Here is a 16,974-nt window from a genome sequence, read left to right on the forward strand (position 1 = left end):
AAGGAAGAAAAAACTGTCTCCTTTGCAATGGGCAAAGGCGCGTCCTAATAATGGTGAAATTTATATTTACTCGTCCTCGGTCATTGCCTCATTTCTCCTGCTGTTTGCCAAGTCCAGGAGGTGATTAAGAGGGCTGTGGGGTTGATATTCTCTCACACTCCCTTGCTGGTGGTTCCTACTGATGGCATTCCCAGAAGGGCTGCTCCCCACCGGTTCGCAGTGACCGATGAACGAGAGAGAGAGAGAGAGAGAGAGAGGGAGTGGAATGAAACGACCGGACCGGTGTTTGTTTGCCGCTAGTTTAATTAAATTTCATCTGCAATACGTTCTGCAAAATTCATCAGCGCTTATAAAATTCATTAAAAGTTCCACGGTGCTACCGGCGGTGCTGATGCTCTACGGCGATGCGAATGCGTACCGTTGTCGACGTTGGTCGACACTTCTGACCAGACACTTCCAGAACACGCTCTTCATCACTTGCGAGAACTGACGGATATCCTGCACGGAATCGGGATGAAAGCGGTTTGGGGCCACCGGTGTCACAAGGGTTCCCTCTCCGGCGGGTGAAAGTGTGACTTTTAATGGTGCTTTAATTGCTAAGTAAAATATTGAACCCTAATCAGCTGACCGTGGTGGTACAAGCGCCGCGGAACAAACGGACGGACGGGGGGGAAATCGTGTCTTGGCAGAAGGATAAAGTGGAAGCCATTTCCTTGCGCCACGAACGTAGACAGACGGAGACACCTGCCCGAAAGGAAGGTAACGAGTTGTCTCAGTGTCGTACCGTAAAGGAAACTGTAGACGAGAAGCACTATCTTCCCGCCAGCGGATCGAGATGAAGACATTATGGAGCCACTGGGTGGCTTTCTAGCCGGCAACCCCTATAAAAAGGGTAGGTGGAGCAATGTGGTGAATGGTTTTCGTAAATTGCCTCAACAGGCGAAACGATTTAATCCCAATTAGTAGTTCGCCAGGACGGTTTTGTCTCGTTGCAGCGAAACAAACTGGACCAAACCGGTTGTAAGGCTGACGTATAATATTTATCCGTGTATTATTCTCACGAGTGAACAACGAGTGAAGTCTTATCTCCGGTTGGGAGAATGACAAACAATTTGCCATAAAAAAGTATTCCTAGCGCATTCGGACCAACCGTAAGATGAAAGAAAAAGAGGTTTTGGAGGAAGCAATGGCTTAGCAAATGGAACGTTTTAAGCGCACGATAGATTAAATTCATAATCTTGCAACTCACTTCAAAGGAAACATTGAAAAAGTTTGATGGCGAAGCATTCGCTATCGCATTACGCTGCCAACTGAAGCGGATAATTGAGTATTCAAATTTTCACGACAAACCCGACTCGTTTGTACCACGAGCTGGAACGATTTGGGAACTGATTTTTAAACAAAGAGCGTGGGAGTGTTTTTACTTTTTAAGTCTTTTAATGAGTTGAAGACAAAGAAAGCACATTGCTTTGAGCTTGTGATGAAGGTGGAGATAAAGCTGTCTTCAATCGAGCTTATTTCGATAAAAATGGAGTAGAGAATCCGTCATTCATTCGTTGACAGCGAACGAGCGGTTGAAACGATCGCAACCATTAGCCACTGTTCGCATAGGTCCTAGAAACGGTCTTCATCTAGTCTTGGTAAGTCCTGCCGCTGAATTATTAAAATACTGCAATGGGTCATGAGAATCGCATATTTTATTTATTTATTTTTGGCATGATTCTATTGGAATCTTGATCTAAAGTACAAATCACATTTGGAGACAATTCCTTCTTCGAAGTAATGACAGAGCACCTTGGGCCAGGTGTGCTTGGCCGAGTTGAATAGTTCATAAGTATCATTAAAAGCTATTTTCATCGTAGTTCGGGGATCTTTACAACCGGACAATGGACGAGATCGAACAGGAACTATTGGAGCGTATTTAGCAAGCCGTTACTTCTTCGAGTAGACATTTACTGTGCCATTCACCGTCTAACACGGATCGTTTGGAGGCCGAGGAAACATTAGCCGATCTTTATAAGGTGTATGTTGCCTGCCAGGTGGTCAAGAATGTAGGTGAATTGCATTCCGTTACTATAGAAACTATAGAAGCATCTACGACGGCTGGTCGCACTATGCTACAGTCTACAAATTATAATAAGACTGGTTCTTTGAAGTTATACGTAGACATGCGTAACTGATTGCTGCAACTAATCAGTTCTTTTGCTTGCAGATCCAGGGACAACTTTAAAGGGCAACGCCAAGATTTTTAACGCTAGATTGTCTGGCCCATTCATTTTGCGTATGGTCGCAATTCAACTCAATGCGCGGCACATTCATTAAATTTTTTATAATTTTATTTATTATAATTAATTTATTACGGTTCTGTAGTATGAACAAAAAAATAATGTTTTGACGGAAACCCTCACCCACCTCCTCGGGAAATTTCTGACATTTTACACAAAGTAACCCTTGATGAGAAACGCTTAAAACACTTAGTCAATCTCGTGTTAATGAAGCTCTATCGCTCAAGTGGGACTTCATAAATTTTGTATTTGTATTATATAGTTTTACATCACCTACAGTACGTCATACAGTACATAAAAATATTATTCTATATCGGTACAACAACCTCAGAAGGTCTCGGGCCTGTTTTTTCTGGCTTTCTTTGACTTTATTTAGCCCTAATCGGACAACCAGTCCTGCGTACGGAGGATTCGTCTAGATGATATTTTGGACCGGTCCTGTCGTGTGAAGACCGGCGCCACTTCCAATACACTCCCGGCCATCCCCTCTGAGAACGAACTCTGAGCAATTGTAGTAATTAAGAGCTGTAGTTAACAAAGATTAGTTTGCAAACTAATTTTGTAATTAAAACTTTGGTACTTGATGATTTGAAATCTTCGTCCCTAAGCTATTATAACCAGTTTTTTATTATTAATAATTTATTGCTTATGCTTTTTTTAATCACTTCGATTGTGACGCCAGGAACATTAATAACACTCGAATGTTGCGCTGTGTTCACTCACCTGCCTAACGGCGAAGTAGCACGTCAAATTCCTGGGGTAAATGCCGGGAAAGTTGGGCGACTGCAATCGGCAAACCTTCTTGTCGCAGTTGGTGAATATTCGCGAGCAGAACGTACCCTGCATAAGATCCCCTGTCGGATGGGAAGAAACGGACGGTGGGGGGAAAAAAAAACAATCAATACCGAAAACGGGCCCCCTGCAGAACACTAGTAAAATGGCCGTAATTGCTGTGGCACGATAATGATGGTACGTCACGTCACGGACGCGTCACAACCATTACCTAGGTAGTACTGCGGTTCGGTGTAGTTTAGCTGCTTGCGGGGTGGCACGCCGGACCCGAGCGGCATCCAGTCCGTCGACCCGTTCATGCGCCCAAACATTGAACCGCCTCCGTGGAGCGTGGTGGAACCACCGCCCCGCTGCAGTCCAATGCCGCGCGTCATATTGTCGTAGGTCGTCGGATAGGGCAGATCGTTAGCACCGAGCGATATCATCCGATTGCGTTGCTGGCCGGATCCCGTACCGAGCCCGGTTTCCTGGTACGTCTGATGCTCCGAGTGTGCGGTCGAGTTGGTAAAGTCCTCGATCAGCGGATAGTTCGGGATGTACGTGACATTCGTCCATGGTGGAATGTACTCGTGCCTGTGCCCACCGTACCGTACGACCGCACTAGCACGCGACAACATTTTGTACTGTATCCGGAAGTCGAAGTTGTATCCGCTCTGGTCACGCGAAAGCCTGTGAAAAACAGCAGACAAACTTAGTGAAACTTTGCACAAAATTTACCCAAGTAAAATTTGCAAGAAAACGTGCAAATTCTCTCTCTTTCTCGCTCTCTAAACTACTTAAGTTGTGAACCGTGCCGTTTAAACGGACTGTCATCGCTTACACTCCAAACGGAGAAAGGTGGATCGGCATACTTACTTGAACAGCTTAATCGTCATGACCAGGGAATCGGTCTCGCTGTAGAAGATGGCCGGTCCCCAGGTCGTACCACACCACATGCCACCGACATTGGCACGTTTCGCTTCCGAAACCTGCAGATAACCGTCCGGGCAGCCATTTTCCGTGTACGACACGAACCGTCCGAGGGTGAAGCTGTCTAGCGTCACCTGTGGGAAATAGAACGAGAAAACGGTGGTATGATGCTTTTTAGATTGTGTAATTGGTAGGTCGGCAGGACATAATAAAAAAAAAATGAAACTCTTCATCGGACATAACCCAATGTTTTGGCTGCGCATTTTGAAACAAGTAAGAGTAAACTATTCACGTGTGCTAAAGCTAAATGATGGAGGGAATTTCATATTCACTCGTAATGAAAAGTTGTAGTTGTACAACACACGCACTTGCACGTGTGCTGATTAGTGAGTCGAGTTCCTTCGCGTTTGTTCGAGCAGACGCAATTACGCGGTTGGGAGTTTCTTTGCAAGTGGCAAACAAATGTTCGAGGTTAACGGTTAGTATGGTGCGGGTTAATAATGCTGGCCGTGGATCGTTTGTTGCAAGCGCTGGTGGTTGTTTTCGTGCTGACACAGACACGGCAGCAAATGCTTTTGTACGAAACCATGGCTCAAACATGCCCTCCTCCACCACCAGCTTCTTCTTCTCTATTCTCCTGCGGATAGGTAGGAAACACAATCCCTAAATAATGCATTCGAGAGTTTATGGTTGGCATCAGTGGTGAAGGTGTTGGAAAATGTTGCAATTCCATTATTTGAGCCACAAACTGGCCGCGCACTATAGTGCAATGCCCATCGCTTGAACTAGCAGGATGGCGTTTAGACGTACCCATTCAGCACGTGTGCGCACGTCCGAGCTGGTTGCATTTAATCTGCAATTAACTTGCAGCGTGGAAGGGGTTGGAAAATTATCATTGGACATTGCCACTCTTCTCCGACCTGGATCTCCCGGCTCGTCGACAAGTCGTCCATCGTCACCGCGAGACTCACCCGGGGCAACGAACGAGCGTTTGCACGGGATCATGATTGGCGAGCAGGTGCAATTAGTGTAGTAGGAAAGTGCCTATCGAAATTTTACCACAGAGTGTGGATTTCGTGTGAAATGGGCTCTCAGTGCAAAGGGTATCAAATCCGTATTGGATGGATTGAGGTGGGGGGCGGACTTTCTCGGTAGATTAGGTATGGTATATGAGGGAACCGGGAACCGTCGCCCGGGTTTAATTATGCATTCGCGTTACAAACAGTTCATTATGGGAATGATAAATGATGGCTAATTATTTTCGGCGCTTTCGGGCTCCGGGTCGGCCTAGCTGCATCAATTTCGATTTTGGATGTAAAGTGAGAAATATTATAATTGCCACTGGTTGTTGGTTGGTACACGGATAGAGTGTTTTGGAATTAAAAGCGCATGTAATTTGATACCTTCAATCGAGTGTTCGGTTTTATGTGGATGTGTTCGTGAGAGGAACTTATTTTATTTGGTTTAAGGAATACATTGATGTCACGAGTAAAATTGCCTAATTTTTGCGATTGAAATAACGTTTTAACACATTGCAAACGACTCACTAATGTACGGTTGAGCTGCTAGTGTTAGTAATGCCAATGTGTTAGTAACGTAAGTTAGTTCGTACGTAAGCATTTCAACGCAAAAAAGAAGATTATTGAATAAATTTCTGTATGATATTATTACTGTTTGATCGATTTATTTCTCCAGAAATAATTTCGGCAAGAAAATCACCCTTCAGTGTAGTCTCATAGAAGTTCACATAACATACACAAGAACATTTGGGACTGGGATTGGCTTGACTGAATTTTAATTGATTTTACAATCGCTTAGTGATCTTGTTGTGCAACTGGAGTCTTCTAATCTAAAGACATCGATCGATCGATCGATCGATCTAAAGACATCGCCTGCCAAACAATTATCATGGCTATCCTGATAGACTAGACGACTAAAAAGTATTTTACAGGTTAGGTTGTCAGGTGTTAATTTCTTGTAAAAAAATGGAATCTTGTCTGAGGTGCTTCGAACGTGTGCTGGACTGTTATTTATTAAAAAAATCTGAAATCTTACATAAGTCCACCATAAAAGGTATCAGTTTTTAAAGATGTTTCTTTTTTGTGTAATCCTTAATGTTCGATTTTTGTTTATTTTTAAATGGATAGTTGGTCCAGCATAATGAACATAACAATATGATGATTATATGAGAAGCGGCCGGTGGTGTATTAGTAGCGGCACCGGTCTTCACATTACAGGACCGGTCCAAAATCCCATCCGGATTCCGGACTGATTATCCGGCTACGTGGTTAACATGGAGTCTAGTAAGCCAGAAATGGTATCCATGAGCTAGAAGGTTGCTTCGCCAAGAATAGGGAGAATATGATGATTTAATTTGTTAGATAAAGCTAATAGTATGAGAAGTCCTTTTAGAAAATGCACTTAGCAGGTTGCAGAGATTTATTAAAAGGAAGCTAAAAAATAATTTTATTTAGTTTTTTAATGTGTCTTTTTATGAAATATTAGTATACAAATATTGGGCAAGAGCACGATACGGTGGGAAGAGAAATTTTTACTGTAAAATTTTCCATTTCTTTCAATATTAAATTTTTGATTTATGGGAAAGAAAATTTGTAGGACAATTAATGCGCACTGCATGCACTAGTAAATTGTGTGAATATTTTCTGATAATAATGACAAGTCAATCGGTGTTCATACTTTCGATGAATTATGAAGCTTTGACTGAAAAGCTATTTTGCTTGGACATCGTCCTTTATCGATATATTGATTTGAACAAAGTCAGATACTTTTGAGATTGGCATCTTTGGTATGGAACGTTTACTAAATTGTTATTAAGTTGCGACGTACATGCTTTCTGTATATCTTGCCAAAAAAGGATAAAGGAATCGGCTTTCGGAGTTTTATGTGTGTTCCTATTTTCATCCAAATACTAAAACAACTGGCCTCACAGGAGTTACCATCTGTCAGCCATAAAGCTTTCCTCTTTCATTGTTGAAGTGTAATGAATCCATTTGGTTATTATTTTCATGTTCATCGCAAGTTTCCTTCCACCTTAAGCAAACATGTTTATGCGAACGATGCGAACACGATCCACAAATAATAATCGGGTTCGTATTCAAAACCCTCTATCCGGCCAATGTCGTACAAGAGCAACATCGAACCTGATTGTTCCTCTTGGTGCCGTCTTGGGTAATCACGGCACACGGTACGGTCTGCGTAGTGCTTTCCGCTGAATGAAGCACGTGGGCGCCAGGAGCCGTGTGCCGTCCAGTGCGAAAGGATCAGTCCCCGGGGTGGATACGGACACGCGTATAAGCGTTATTAGTTTCGTTCGTGCGACATGCTCATAAATTAAGACAAAATAGGTTTAGTTTTATGTGCATTTCATCGAGCCCGCTCGTTTCGGTCTCGGTATCCATTTTCGTGCCGTGGCGTTGGCGTTACGAAATCGTATGCTACGGCCTTCGGTTCTGACCCACTCCGGCGTTCGGTTGTGATTGGTAGCCAGTTGGAGTGGGACATATTTTATGGTACACTGGCCGGTCGAATGTCGATTGTATGGGATGGGACACGACGACGCACAACGACGGAGAATCAACCTTGCGACCGTCAGCGCCGGTTGTTATTGTGCTTGACCGATAAATCGATCTAATCTGTTAGCGTAACAGAAACACACAACCGGCTGGTGATATTGGGGCCCGGCGATAGAGCTGTTTTACAGGAAAGAAAACAAGCGCTGCTGGTATGGGACGAAATTAATCGTATTAAATAGCTGACATGACATAACACAGTGTCGCGCGCATGGTGCCCATCCTACTCCATTGCAAGCAATTTTAAATCAATGCGTTCGAAATGCGTTTTAATTTTATTCTAAAAAGTTACGGCAAACAGTGTCGGGTGCATACTGCTCAGAGCTATACATTGAAAAGCGTTACAACAAACAATAAAACCTAATGATGCCTTGTGAAGCCTCTTAAAATAAAACAAACATTTATAGCGAGCTTCAATTAAGTTGTTTGCAGAGAATCATCGCATCACGAGAATACCTACAGCGCGAAGCTAATGCTTCGATTGGGTGACATTTGGTTTCGCTTTTCTTATCCAGGTCAATGGTACAATTTGACCGGAGCATCATGTAACGTAAAGCCATTTTCCCATTAAAGAATGGCAGCGACGAAAAAAGAAAATCAATACAATACACGTATTAAGGTGGCTTCGATTCGAAGAGCAAGCAGTGTTCTGCTATGGCGGGGGCAAGCAAACAACATTCGACGACGTCTAGAGAAGAATGAAGCAGCATTTTATTGTCAGTAGGTAATCTTTTCTCGCTGAAAAGGATGACTTTTCTACCTTTGTGTGGGAAAAGCAATCGTTAAGTGTGTGGATGTGGTTGTTTGACAACAAAGATCGGTACACAACGCTTCTGTTTGGACGTTCTATTATGATCCTATTTGAGTTTGTCCGTAGGTCTAGCTGCTTGTATAAGGGTGAGATAAAGGTGCGGGGCTTTGTCAGTGATCCACGGGCAAATAGGTTGCATTAGATTGTCAGTTATCATTTACAGCAGACAAGAACGAAACGAAATTACAGGTTGTTGTTTGGGTGTTAATTTGATTGATTGTGAGTGTGTTTGAAGGAAAAGAGTTTTGATGGCATATGGTGCAGCAAAGGCGAGCTCATAGACGCTGTATCGTAAATGTTTATTGAAACAAAGTTTAAAAAATGGTAAACTCGTGTTTTTAATATCGTTTTTTAATATTTTTTTTTAGCACTGCATCTTTTCAATCGAAATGAAAGAATATTCCATAACATGAGGATTGAAATGTAATTAATATTACTTTGAACCGAACTGTAATTTGCCAAATGCCTATCGGCATTCTTCCAATACTGGGCGCCTCCATCAAAGATTACAAAGCACCAGGCGTCTCCATTGGCGAAAAAAAAGATTGCCTCCATGTACCACGTGCGATGTGATTGCAACGCATTCGGGGCGTTTCCGGTAGGATTAATTTCGGACCCACATCAAATTGTGCGCAAATAATTTTTACAGGTGGAAAGGTGCACAGCACTGGGCAGGAAAATGACGTAGGGAAATGTTTTTTTGCTTTATTTTTTTACAGTACTAGCTTTGTTCGGTGTTTTATCATTTGATCAAACATTGTTCTCTCCCCGTGGTCCGTGGATGATGGTTGATGAGTGAGCGTAGTAAAAACACGGTTCGTTCGTATGGCGAGGTTGAATGATTTAGTATGCATGAAAAGATCATCGTTGAAACATGTCCTTTTGCGCCATCGGAGACTGTGTTCGAACAGTAGCGAGGCGGTAAGTAACGAGAGGGAAGGGTTAATCATTTTCGAATCAGCAAACTCGCTTTTGTTCGTTGGACGTGGGGTACACGCTTTCGGTTGCCTGCCCGTACACGAACGCAAACCAATCTGATCGTGGAAACACGGTATGGCGATAGGGGAAACCGGCTACGACATTCCATTGCAGGGATAAAAACTTCTGCCACTGTGTGAACGATCAGCGGATCAAGTTTAATTAAATTTTGATGAAACATCAAAAAGCTTTCAGCGGATCGATTAAATTTTCATCATTGCGCATAACTGGGTGGGGTGGGTATGATTTTTGTACCGACTTTTCGATGATTGCAGAACCGGTTTTTAGAAGCGTTTGTCCCGCGGGAGGACACTATGAGGGTGATGAACGGGTTTTGCCAAATAGAATTTGTGACAGGCGAAAAAGCACCTCGGTGGCCGAATGGCGGAAAAAAGAGCGATCGCTTGTCTTTTTGGTGTTATGACATTATTTTCACGATTTATGATCATTCGCAAAACCCTCCGAAGGGAATGTGTTCCAGTGCGTGTGATCTATGTTGTTGGGTTGTTTGTTTTTCTTTGGCCTTTTTTTTAGTGGCCGTTCACCGTGTCACGGATGATAAATTTGATGTATTTGCATGCGGGCAAAATTGAAATTGAAATTCAATGCCAATGCGTTGTGCGAGTTGCGCGGTGTGAACAATAAAACCAACGCACCCTTCCAGGGGAAGGGTAAAAATGTGATCCATGGCCGTGGTAGAAAACATTGGCCGCTAAACTGTGTTTTAAAATGGGAGGGGGGGCAGAATGTGCGTAGATAGCGCGGTAGCGATAAAAAATTGGAAAATAAAATCCCAGTAGCCAACATTGGCGCCTTTGGCAGTTGTACAAACAGTTGCAACCTGCATTCATCCGTACAATAGTAGTTGCACTGGTTTTTTTTTGTCCCGATTCGCTTTACGCTTTTTTACATTGAAATACATTTTGTTGCGGCTGAAAAAGTGGACACAAAGCCATAGCAAAGCTTGATTGATTGATTCAGCCACTTTGACGACAGACCGGACGGTAACGCTTTTGCGTGCAATACACGCTGAAAGCACTTTGACACGTGTCAATGCCTTTTACGCCCGTGGTTTTATACTTACTTTGACCCTGTTTGCGAGAACGATCAACACGCGTTAGCGTGTGAGTGAAAGTGGGGCGTGAGAAAACTGACTTCTCGAAAACCCCACCCTCTTGGCGAATGGCGGCACAATCGAACGACAATCAAAACCACGACGAAGCGATGGCCAATGCACGATGACACTCCTATCTGCGAGTGTGTTTGCGTGCCCCACCTCCACATGCTGCATCTTTGCTTCCTCGTGTTCACTTCTTTGTGTTCACAACACAGGATGTGGGGTGGAGGGGACAAAAGTAAAAAATAAAACCACAAGGACAACGAAACAATGAACGTTCCGGTACGTACCTGCACGATGTCACCGTAGTTGCCACCGGCGGCTGTGAACGTTAGGATGCACACGTACGGTATCCGGTCCTCCTTCGGTCGGTGCAGCTCCAGATTGTACGTCAGCCCGATGTTGCCATAGTACGTACGGTTGCACCCTGAGAATGGAGAACGCAGAAAGCATAAATGGAGCGAAACAGAAGAATTCTTTCGCAAGCTACCGGACCCCATCTCCCGGCGGAAGCTGAACTCCGAAAACAAATAATTGAGAATCAGCCAAAGTGGCCGTGCATCCGTTTTCGTTTTCGTTGTTGTTATTTTCTTGCACGGGTTATAATTCACCCACTTCGGTGCCCACCATGATAGAAAACAGCCAGAAAGGCGAGAGCGAGAATCGTGTGGACACACCCTGCAAAGTGAAGGAAGGTTTTGATTGACTCTCAGTAGTAACATGGCCATCGTTTTGGTTTGTGCGGTGGACGTTTTCGCAAAAAAACAAAAAGGGAGGGAGGATAAACGGCTTCACCTGATGATGGTCTGTGTGGTATGATGGTTTGTCTTTCACCGTTTGGCAACTGTTGAACCAGTATGGTCGCCGGTATGGCGATCAGAGAAGTGGATTGAATTGGTGGAGTGGACTTGAATCAATTACTTTGTGAAGAGTGTGAGTGAAGACGGGATTGAATTCTATTTTGCATCCAACAAATGGAAGTACCTGGCACTTTCGGGTGGATGGATGTACATTGTGCGGTTGGTTGATTGAAACATAGCAAAGTGCACTGCAGGAAGTAATGATGAGAGTAAATGGTACTTAAGTGGGTCGATGTGTTTTTGTACCAAAGTGTGCACCTTTTGTTTAGGCGATAGTTTTAGTACATTACTTTACTGTTGCTGTTAGATGTGCAATCATTTTAACGGCATATCGTGGTTTAAATATTAGTTAAGTTCGTCTGAGCATTTCTGTTAGTGTACTGATACATCAAGTGATGAAAATCAGCTTTATAGTTCAAAACACAGACCGAGCCCCACAATGATTGTCATAGGATCAATAATTTTCATTAAAATAAATCTGAAAGTCAAGCATTTTTTTCCTTCCGTAAGAACGGCAAGGTCTCATAACAGAATTATTTTTAACACCTAGCCGGGAAAACGGTTTGGATGGTCCTGTCTGTCCTGTTGAGGTCCTGTTAAGTAGGACCAGCGCCGTTACCAAATGCATAACCGAATCGCCCCAACAAAACAAAAATAACCATAGGAAAAAAAGACGCATGGTGATGTTCCAAAATGATAAACTCACTTACATTTTTAATAGAATTCCTGCAAAAACGAGCACCAATTGATGAAAACTGGGTTATTGAATAATCAATAGATCCTCCATTACAATTATTTACTTGAAAAATGGTTTGGAGACATCTTCTGATAATTTCTTAAAGAAAACGCTCTATATTGTCTGATGGCAACTATAACCTTCAAAACAGTCCTTTAGTGCTTACGATGTTCATAGACATTTTGAATTATGGTACAGCCGTTGGCCAGGATATTGTGTTACGCATATGTGCTTAGTACAGCGACAGCTTAAATAAGTTGTGCCAGGGAAATAATGAACTTAGAAGATTCGGATTATGCTTTTGTTTAGTTTTAGAGAGAACGAATTAAAACAATAATAAGGTTAAGCTATCGTATTATGGTTACAGGAACAATAACGACAATAGTGGGCTTTATAATCCATGAAAACCGAAGTTTTAAATTTCATTCTAAAATTACAGACACATTTTATCATTAAATTTTGACTGTTTGAAATATTTTCTGCATCATTAGCTCTAAACTGAACACTTACATTTGTACAATAATCAATTTTTAAAGTGGTATAACCCAAACTGATAGACAATTTTTAACGTTTTGCATAGCACAACATAGTTGAATATTATAGACCTTTAAGCTTATATTTATTATTGCTGCTAAACCACAACACCAGTATGTAAGTTTTTATATTTTCTACTACTTCACATGAAAAATTGCAATATTTCATACTTTTTTCATGTACGTTGTATATAACATCACGCAATGTTATCCAAGGTTTAGTATAGAAACAATAAAATATCTTTATTGATGACATATTATAGTCATAAATGGGTCACTTACCCTACCGTTTATCCTTTTATCAATAGTTTGTCATATCGATACACTTTAGCACTATGAAGAAATGCATCATGTCAATGCTCAATCAATATTTTTCTGCTCTTTGACTGGACGCTGCCAGGTCGACATCCGAACTGTGTCGTTAATCAGCTAATACTGCACAGCGGACTTTATCCTTTTGCCCGTTGTAATGAAAAACAAAAAACTTTGCATTCTAGCTAGTAAACGCCCGCTACTCTTTCAATGCACCGACTAATCAAGGAAAACCACAACGACAGTGATGCACAAAACAGTTGTGCCGCTCTTCTGTACACAGTGTCACTGCTATGGCAACAACAACAACGAAAAAACCCAGGCTCGAAATGGAAACTGCTTGGTGTTGTGTGCAGCATAAGCAAGTAAAAAAATGTGACTTTATAGCAGTGTGTTCCTCTTTGTCGCTGTCAAAATTTGCGTGCGGGGGGTTTTTTTTTTGTGCGCTCTCAACCAATCACATCATTTTCCTGCCGCTCGTCATCATCGACGTCATCGTTGTTCCGTTGGATAAGCGATGTCGTCCTATCCGCTTCGAATCGGGAGCTAACTTTACCGTCCCATAGCATTCTTTTGTGTGTGTGTGTGTGTGTGCCCAGCATATTTCCAAAGTATACCGTACTATCTGCGCACTGCATGATGGGTACGATGACGGTATCAACATCGAACAAAAAAAAAACTCCGCTTCAAGTTGCGCATCCAAAAAACAGTGCACCGGAATGCAGTTGTCGAGTTTAATAGTTTCTTTTACCATGCGCTAACACGGTAGGCATTATGCATACACGATTCTAGCCACAGTGTTCCGATTTTTCCCTGTGTTCTCTCGCTGCTGCTGCTATCAGGGCGGGTTGATTTTTTTTCCTCTGTTCACTGCCACCGTAAATTGGTGGTGGTGAAGGTGAAAATCGATTTTACACAACTGGCTTCGGTTAGGACAGTTTTTTTGTTGTTGTGCGATTTTTTTTCCTCGCCAGTTGTACCTGTTTTTGCCGAGTACACACCGATGCACCAGCACCGTAGATTCAATTTTAGCTCCATTCCGGCCTGGGGGGTGTAGTTTGCCGAATTTGACGCCACTCTTTTATTTACGCTAGGCGGGAACTGAACTTAATTCAGGGTTACGGAAAAGCGCTCTTGGGACATGTAAAAAAAAACGCCCCGAAAGGTGTTCAAATGGTACAAATGGTGGCACACCGGTTGTGTTCAAAGGTCTACCCCGTGCATTCACACTCCAATGCCAAAAGTCATTCACATCGTATGTGTTTTTTGCTGCTGTTCCTGTTCGTATCAACGCACTATCAGGTTGGTTTCGTTTACTTTTTCACCCGTGTTGTGTTGTATTACTTCTGCAAAAGCTGTCGGAAAAATTTAACGCAAACAGGCACAAAGTGAAAATTACATCGCCCGAGTACCATTTAGCGTGCGACGATGGCGTAATATAAATACGTTCAAAATGAAATTTGTGCACTAAACAACAAAGGGGCACAAAAACAAACTCGCACATTCGCACGGTTGGTAACGTGAGATTGTTCCTCGCACGCAATCCAATTCGCTGTGTAAAGTTAAAAATGTGGAACTAAAAGTGTGTGTGTGAGAGAGAGAAAATTCGTTCAATGACCTGTAATGTAATGGGTGGTAAAAATAGCATTTCGTGGGTGAAAATTGAAATGTTAGTGTGTGCTTGGTTGGGCGATAATGGGAAACAAAATGCTAAAAGCTTATTCGTTTGGCTAATAGTTGGAAATGCTTTGACTTAGTTTTTACAACTTTAACGCACGTTGGCTGCCATGGTTATCATTTTTTTATTGCCACAAGCATACAAGTACAATGTAAATCATAGGGAGATGACTTGGAACGCGGGGTAGCCAACGTGTTAAATTAAGTTTCGAATAAGGGCACTGATTTGTTAGAATGAATTATCACTTTTACATCCTTCCCAAATTTAATATTGCTATTTGTTTATCAACGAAATAAATTTAATCAATTCTAGCAGCCGATGGCGTTCGACCGTGAGAGGCATACAGGACTTTTGTAGCAGATAACTTCAACACCGCGTAGTGGTTGTAGCGCTTGATAAGTAAGTAAGTATTTGTATATCTGTTACAGTTGGATAAACCATGGTTAATACCACGATCGACCAAAGAATGGGTTTATGTTGAAGGTTTTGTATGGAATACCAACCATTACGTGTCCGGTTTTAGGCACTAAGGTTGATATATTCGTTTATTTACTGGTTAGATTCTAGAGTATAACATTTCATATAAAAAGAAACCATGCTAACAAAGTTGGTAGTTAAAAATACTAATCGAACAAGTCAACTTAAAACTTTTAATTTTACGGATTGGTAATTTTGGAGTGTCTTTGTTTATTATTTTCTACTCCCTGTCATTGTCACTTCAATTTCTGTCTCTTTTGTTGAGTTTTGTGAGCAAATTTGAAAACAATATGATATTTTTGTCATAATCTTTATAAAACTGGTATCTGTTTGTAAGTCGTGCACAAGTGCCTAAATGATGAACAAATGCCAGCAACATAAAAAATCCTTTAAACATAAACTGTGTGCAAAACAAACCAAAAATCTACGTCAAAAAGCCACAAAAACTGCACTGTTGGCGTACGGAAAGCGGAATGCATTCTCCAAAAGCAGCAAATAATGCTTTCCATCATGCATTTCCTTTCACATTAGTATGCCCGTTATTGCATAGCTAATGGAAAATGTGTGGATTTGTGTTTCCGGCCGGTGACAGTTTTTTGTTTCCAACATCTTCACAACACACACATACACACAGACAAAAAAAAAGGTGGACGGCGATGAAAAGAGGTGTCCCTCCGTCTGGCAGAAAGAAAAACGCAAACCGGAAAGAAATAACGACAAATTGCAGTTGAATGTTCCGTCGGGTGTGTGCTTTCTTTTTCCACGTCCCTATCTTTAGCATCCCAGCTGCATTCGACAAACTGTGTGTGTGTGTTTTTCCGACTGCAAACAATGGAAATGGTTAAAGAGAAATCCATTTCCGGCAGCATTGGGGCAGCAAGCGTACGCGGGTATACTAGGCAGCAGAAGTTTCGTCAGCACCGCACAGAAAAGTGTGCCATTATGGAAGGAACATTGTTTTTGCTGCTGAAAAAGAGAAAAAAACTCCAGCCCACCGCCCATCATTCGCGTTTATTGTTTGATGGATGAGAATAGCTTCCACAAGGAGGAGGTTGAGGGAAAAAAACAACATTACCGGGAAATAGTATGCCGCTTGTCGGTGGTTGGTAATATGCCGTCGGAAAGGAAAGCTTTTCCTTCGCACCATCCCGCTATCCCGCTATCTTCCCACCCCCGCTCGACCGGAATGTATTACTTACGTGTGCAGAAGCGTGGCTCGTCGCTGCCATCACCACAGTCATTCACATTATTGCAGTACTTGTCCCACGGAATGCACCGTCCATTAGTGCAGGTGTGCTCGGACAGGGCGCACTGTTGCCGTTGCGGAGTGTTGCCACCCCGGCTGTTGTAGTACGTTTGCTGCGATTGTTTTTGGCCAGCGGCTGCGGCAAGGGCCAGCGCCGTCGGTTCATCGCTCGAGATCAGTACGGCAGGGTGGGAAGCGCTTCCGGATTTGGTTGTCGCGAGTGTGACCGTGAACAGGGCGAGTGTTGACAGTGCTGCCAGCAGTGTTGCCACGCTCGACGGCCCCAGGGACCATCCATGACGACGGTGGTGCGATTTGTGACGAAAGCCTCGATGCTGACTGCTTATCCCCGTCGGTTCGATCGTGCACGATCGCGACGTACCGTTGGACATTGGGTGTGGGCATGCTGATGAGCTTGGCTCATCGGATCGGGGTTTCATTTGGCTTGTGTATGTATGTGTGTATGTGTGCGTGTGCGTGAGTGCGGTTGGCAAGGGTTATTTTAGTTGTGATAGCGATTGTTCGTGACCATCTCCCCACCCAAACGACTTGAAAGCTGCCTATAGCGTCCGAGGGAATACTATTGGGTGCAGCACGATGTTCGATTGATTGGAGACTAATTTGACAGCCGAGATTGAAAATGTTGAAGG

General features: G+C 42.8%; 1 protein-coding gene across 1 annotated transcript in view; it reads right to left on the minus strand.

The window, feature by feature from the left end:
- The window catches only part of LOC128711164 (uncharacterized), a 41,960-nt gene extending 25,196 nt beyond the window's left edge, over positions 1 to 16,764 (minus strand). The window contains exons 1-5 of the mRNA XM_053806029.1: positions 16,278 to 16,764; positions 10,773 to 10,909; positions 3,933 to 4,120; positions 3,289 to 3,746; positions 3,009 to 3,139 (exon numbers count right to left, since the gene is read on the minus strand). Coding sequence (XP_053662004.1) covers positions 3,009 to 3,139; positions 3,289 to 3,746; positions 3,933 to 4,120; positions 10,773 to 10,909; positions 16,278 to 16,764 — 1,401 coding nt within the window. The remainder of the gene's footprint in view (positions 1 to 3,008; positions 3,140 to 3,288; positions 3,747 to 3,932; positions 4,121 to 10,772; positions 10,910 to 16,277) is intronic.
- Positions 16,765 to 16,974: the final 210 nt, after the last annotated feature.

Source organism: Anopheles marshallii, chromosome 3, assembly GCF_943734725.1.
Source record: "Anopheles marshallii chromosome 3, idAnoMarsDA_429_01, whole genome shotgun sequence".
Lineage (NCBI taxonomy): Eukaryota > Metazoa > Arthropoda > Insecta > Diptera > Culicidae > Anopheles > Anopheles marshallii.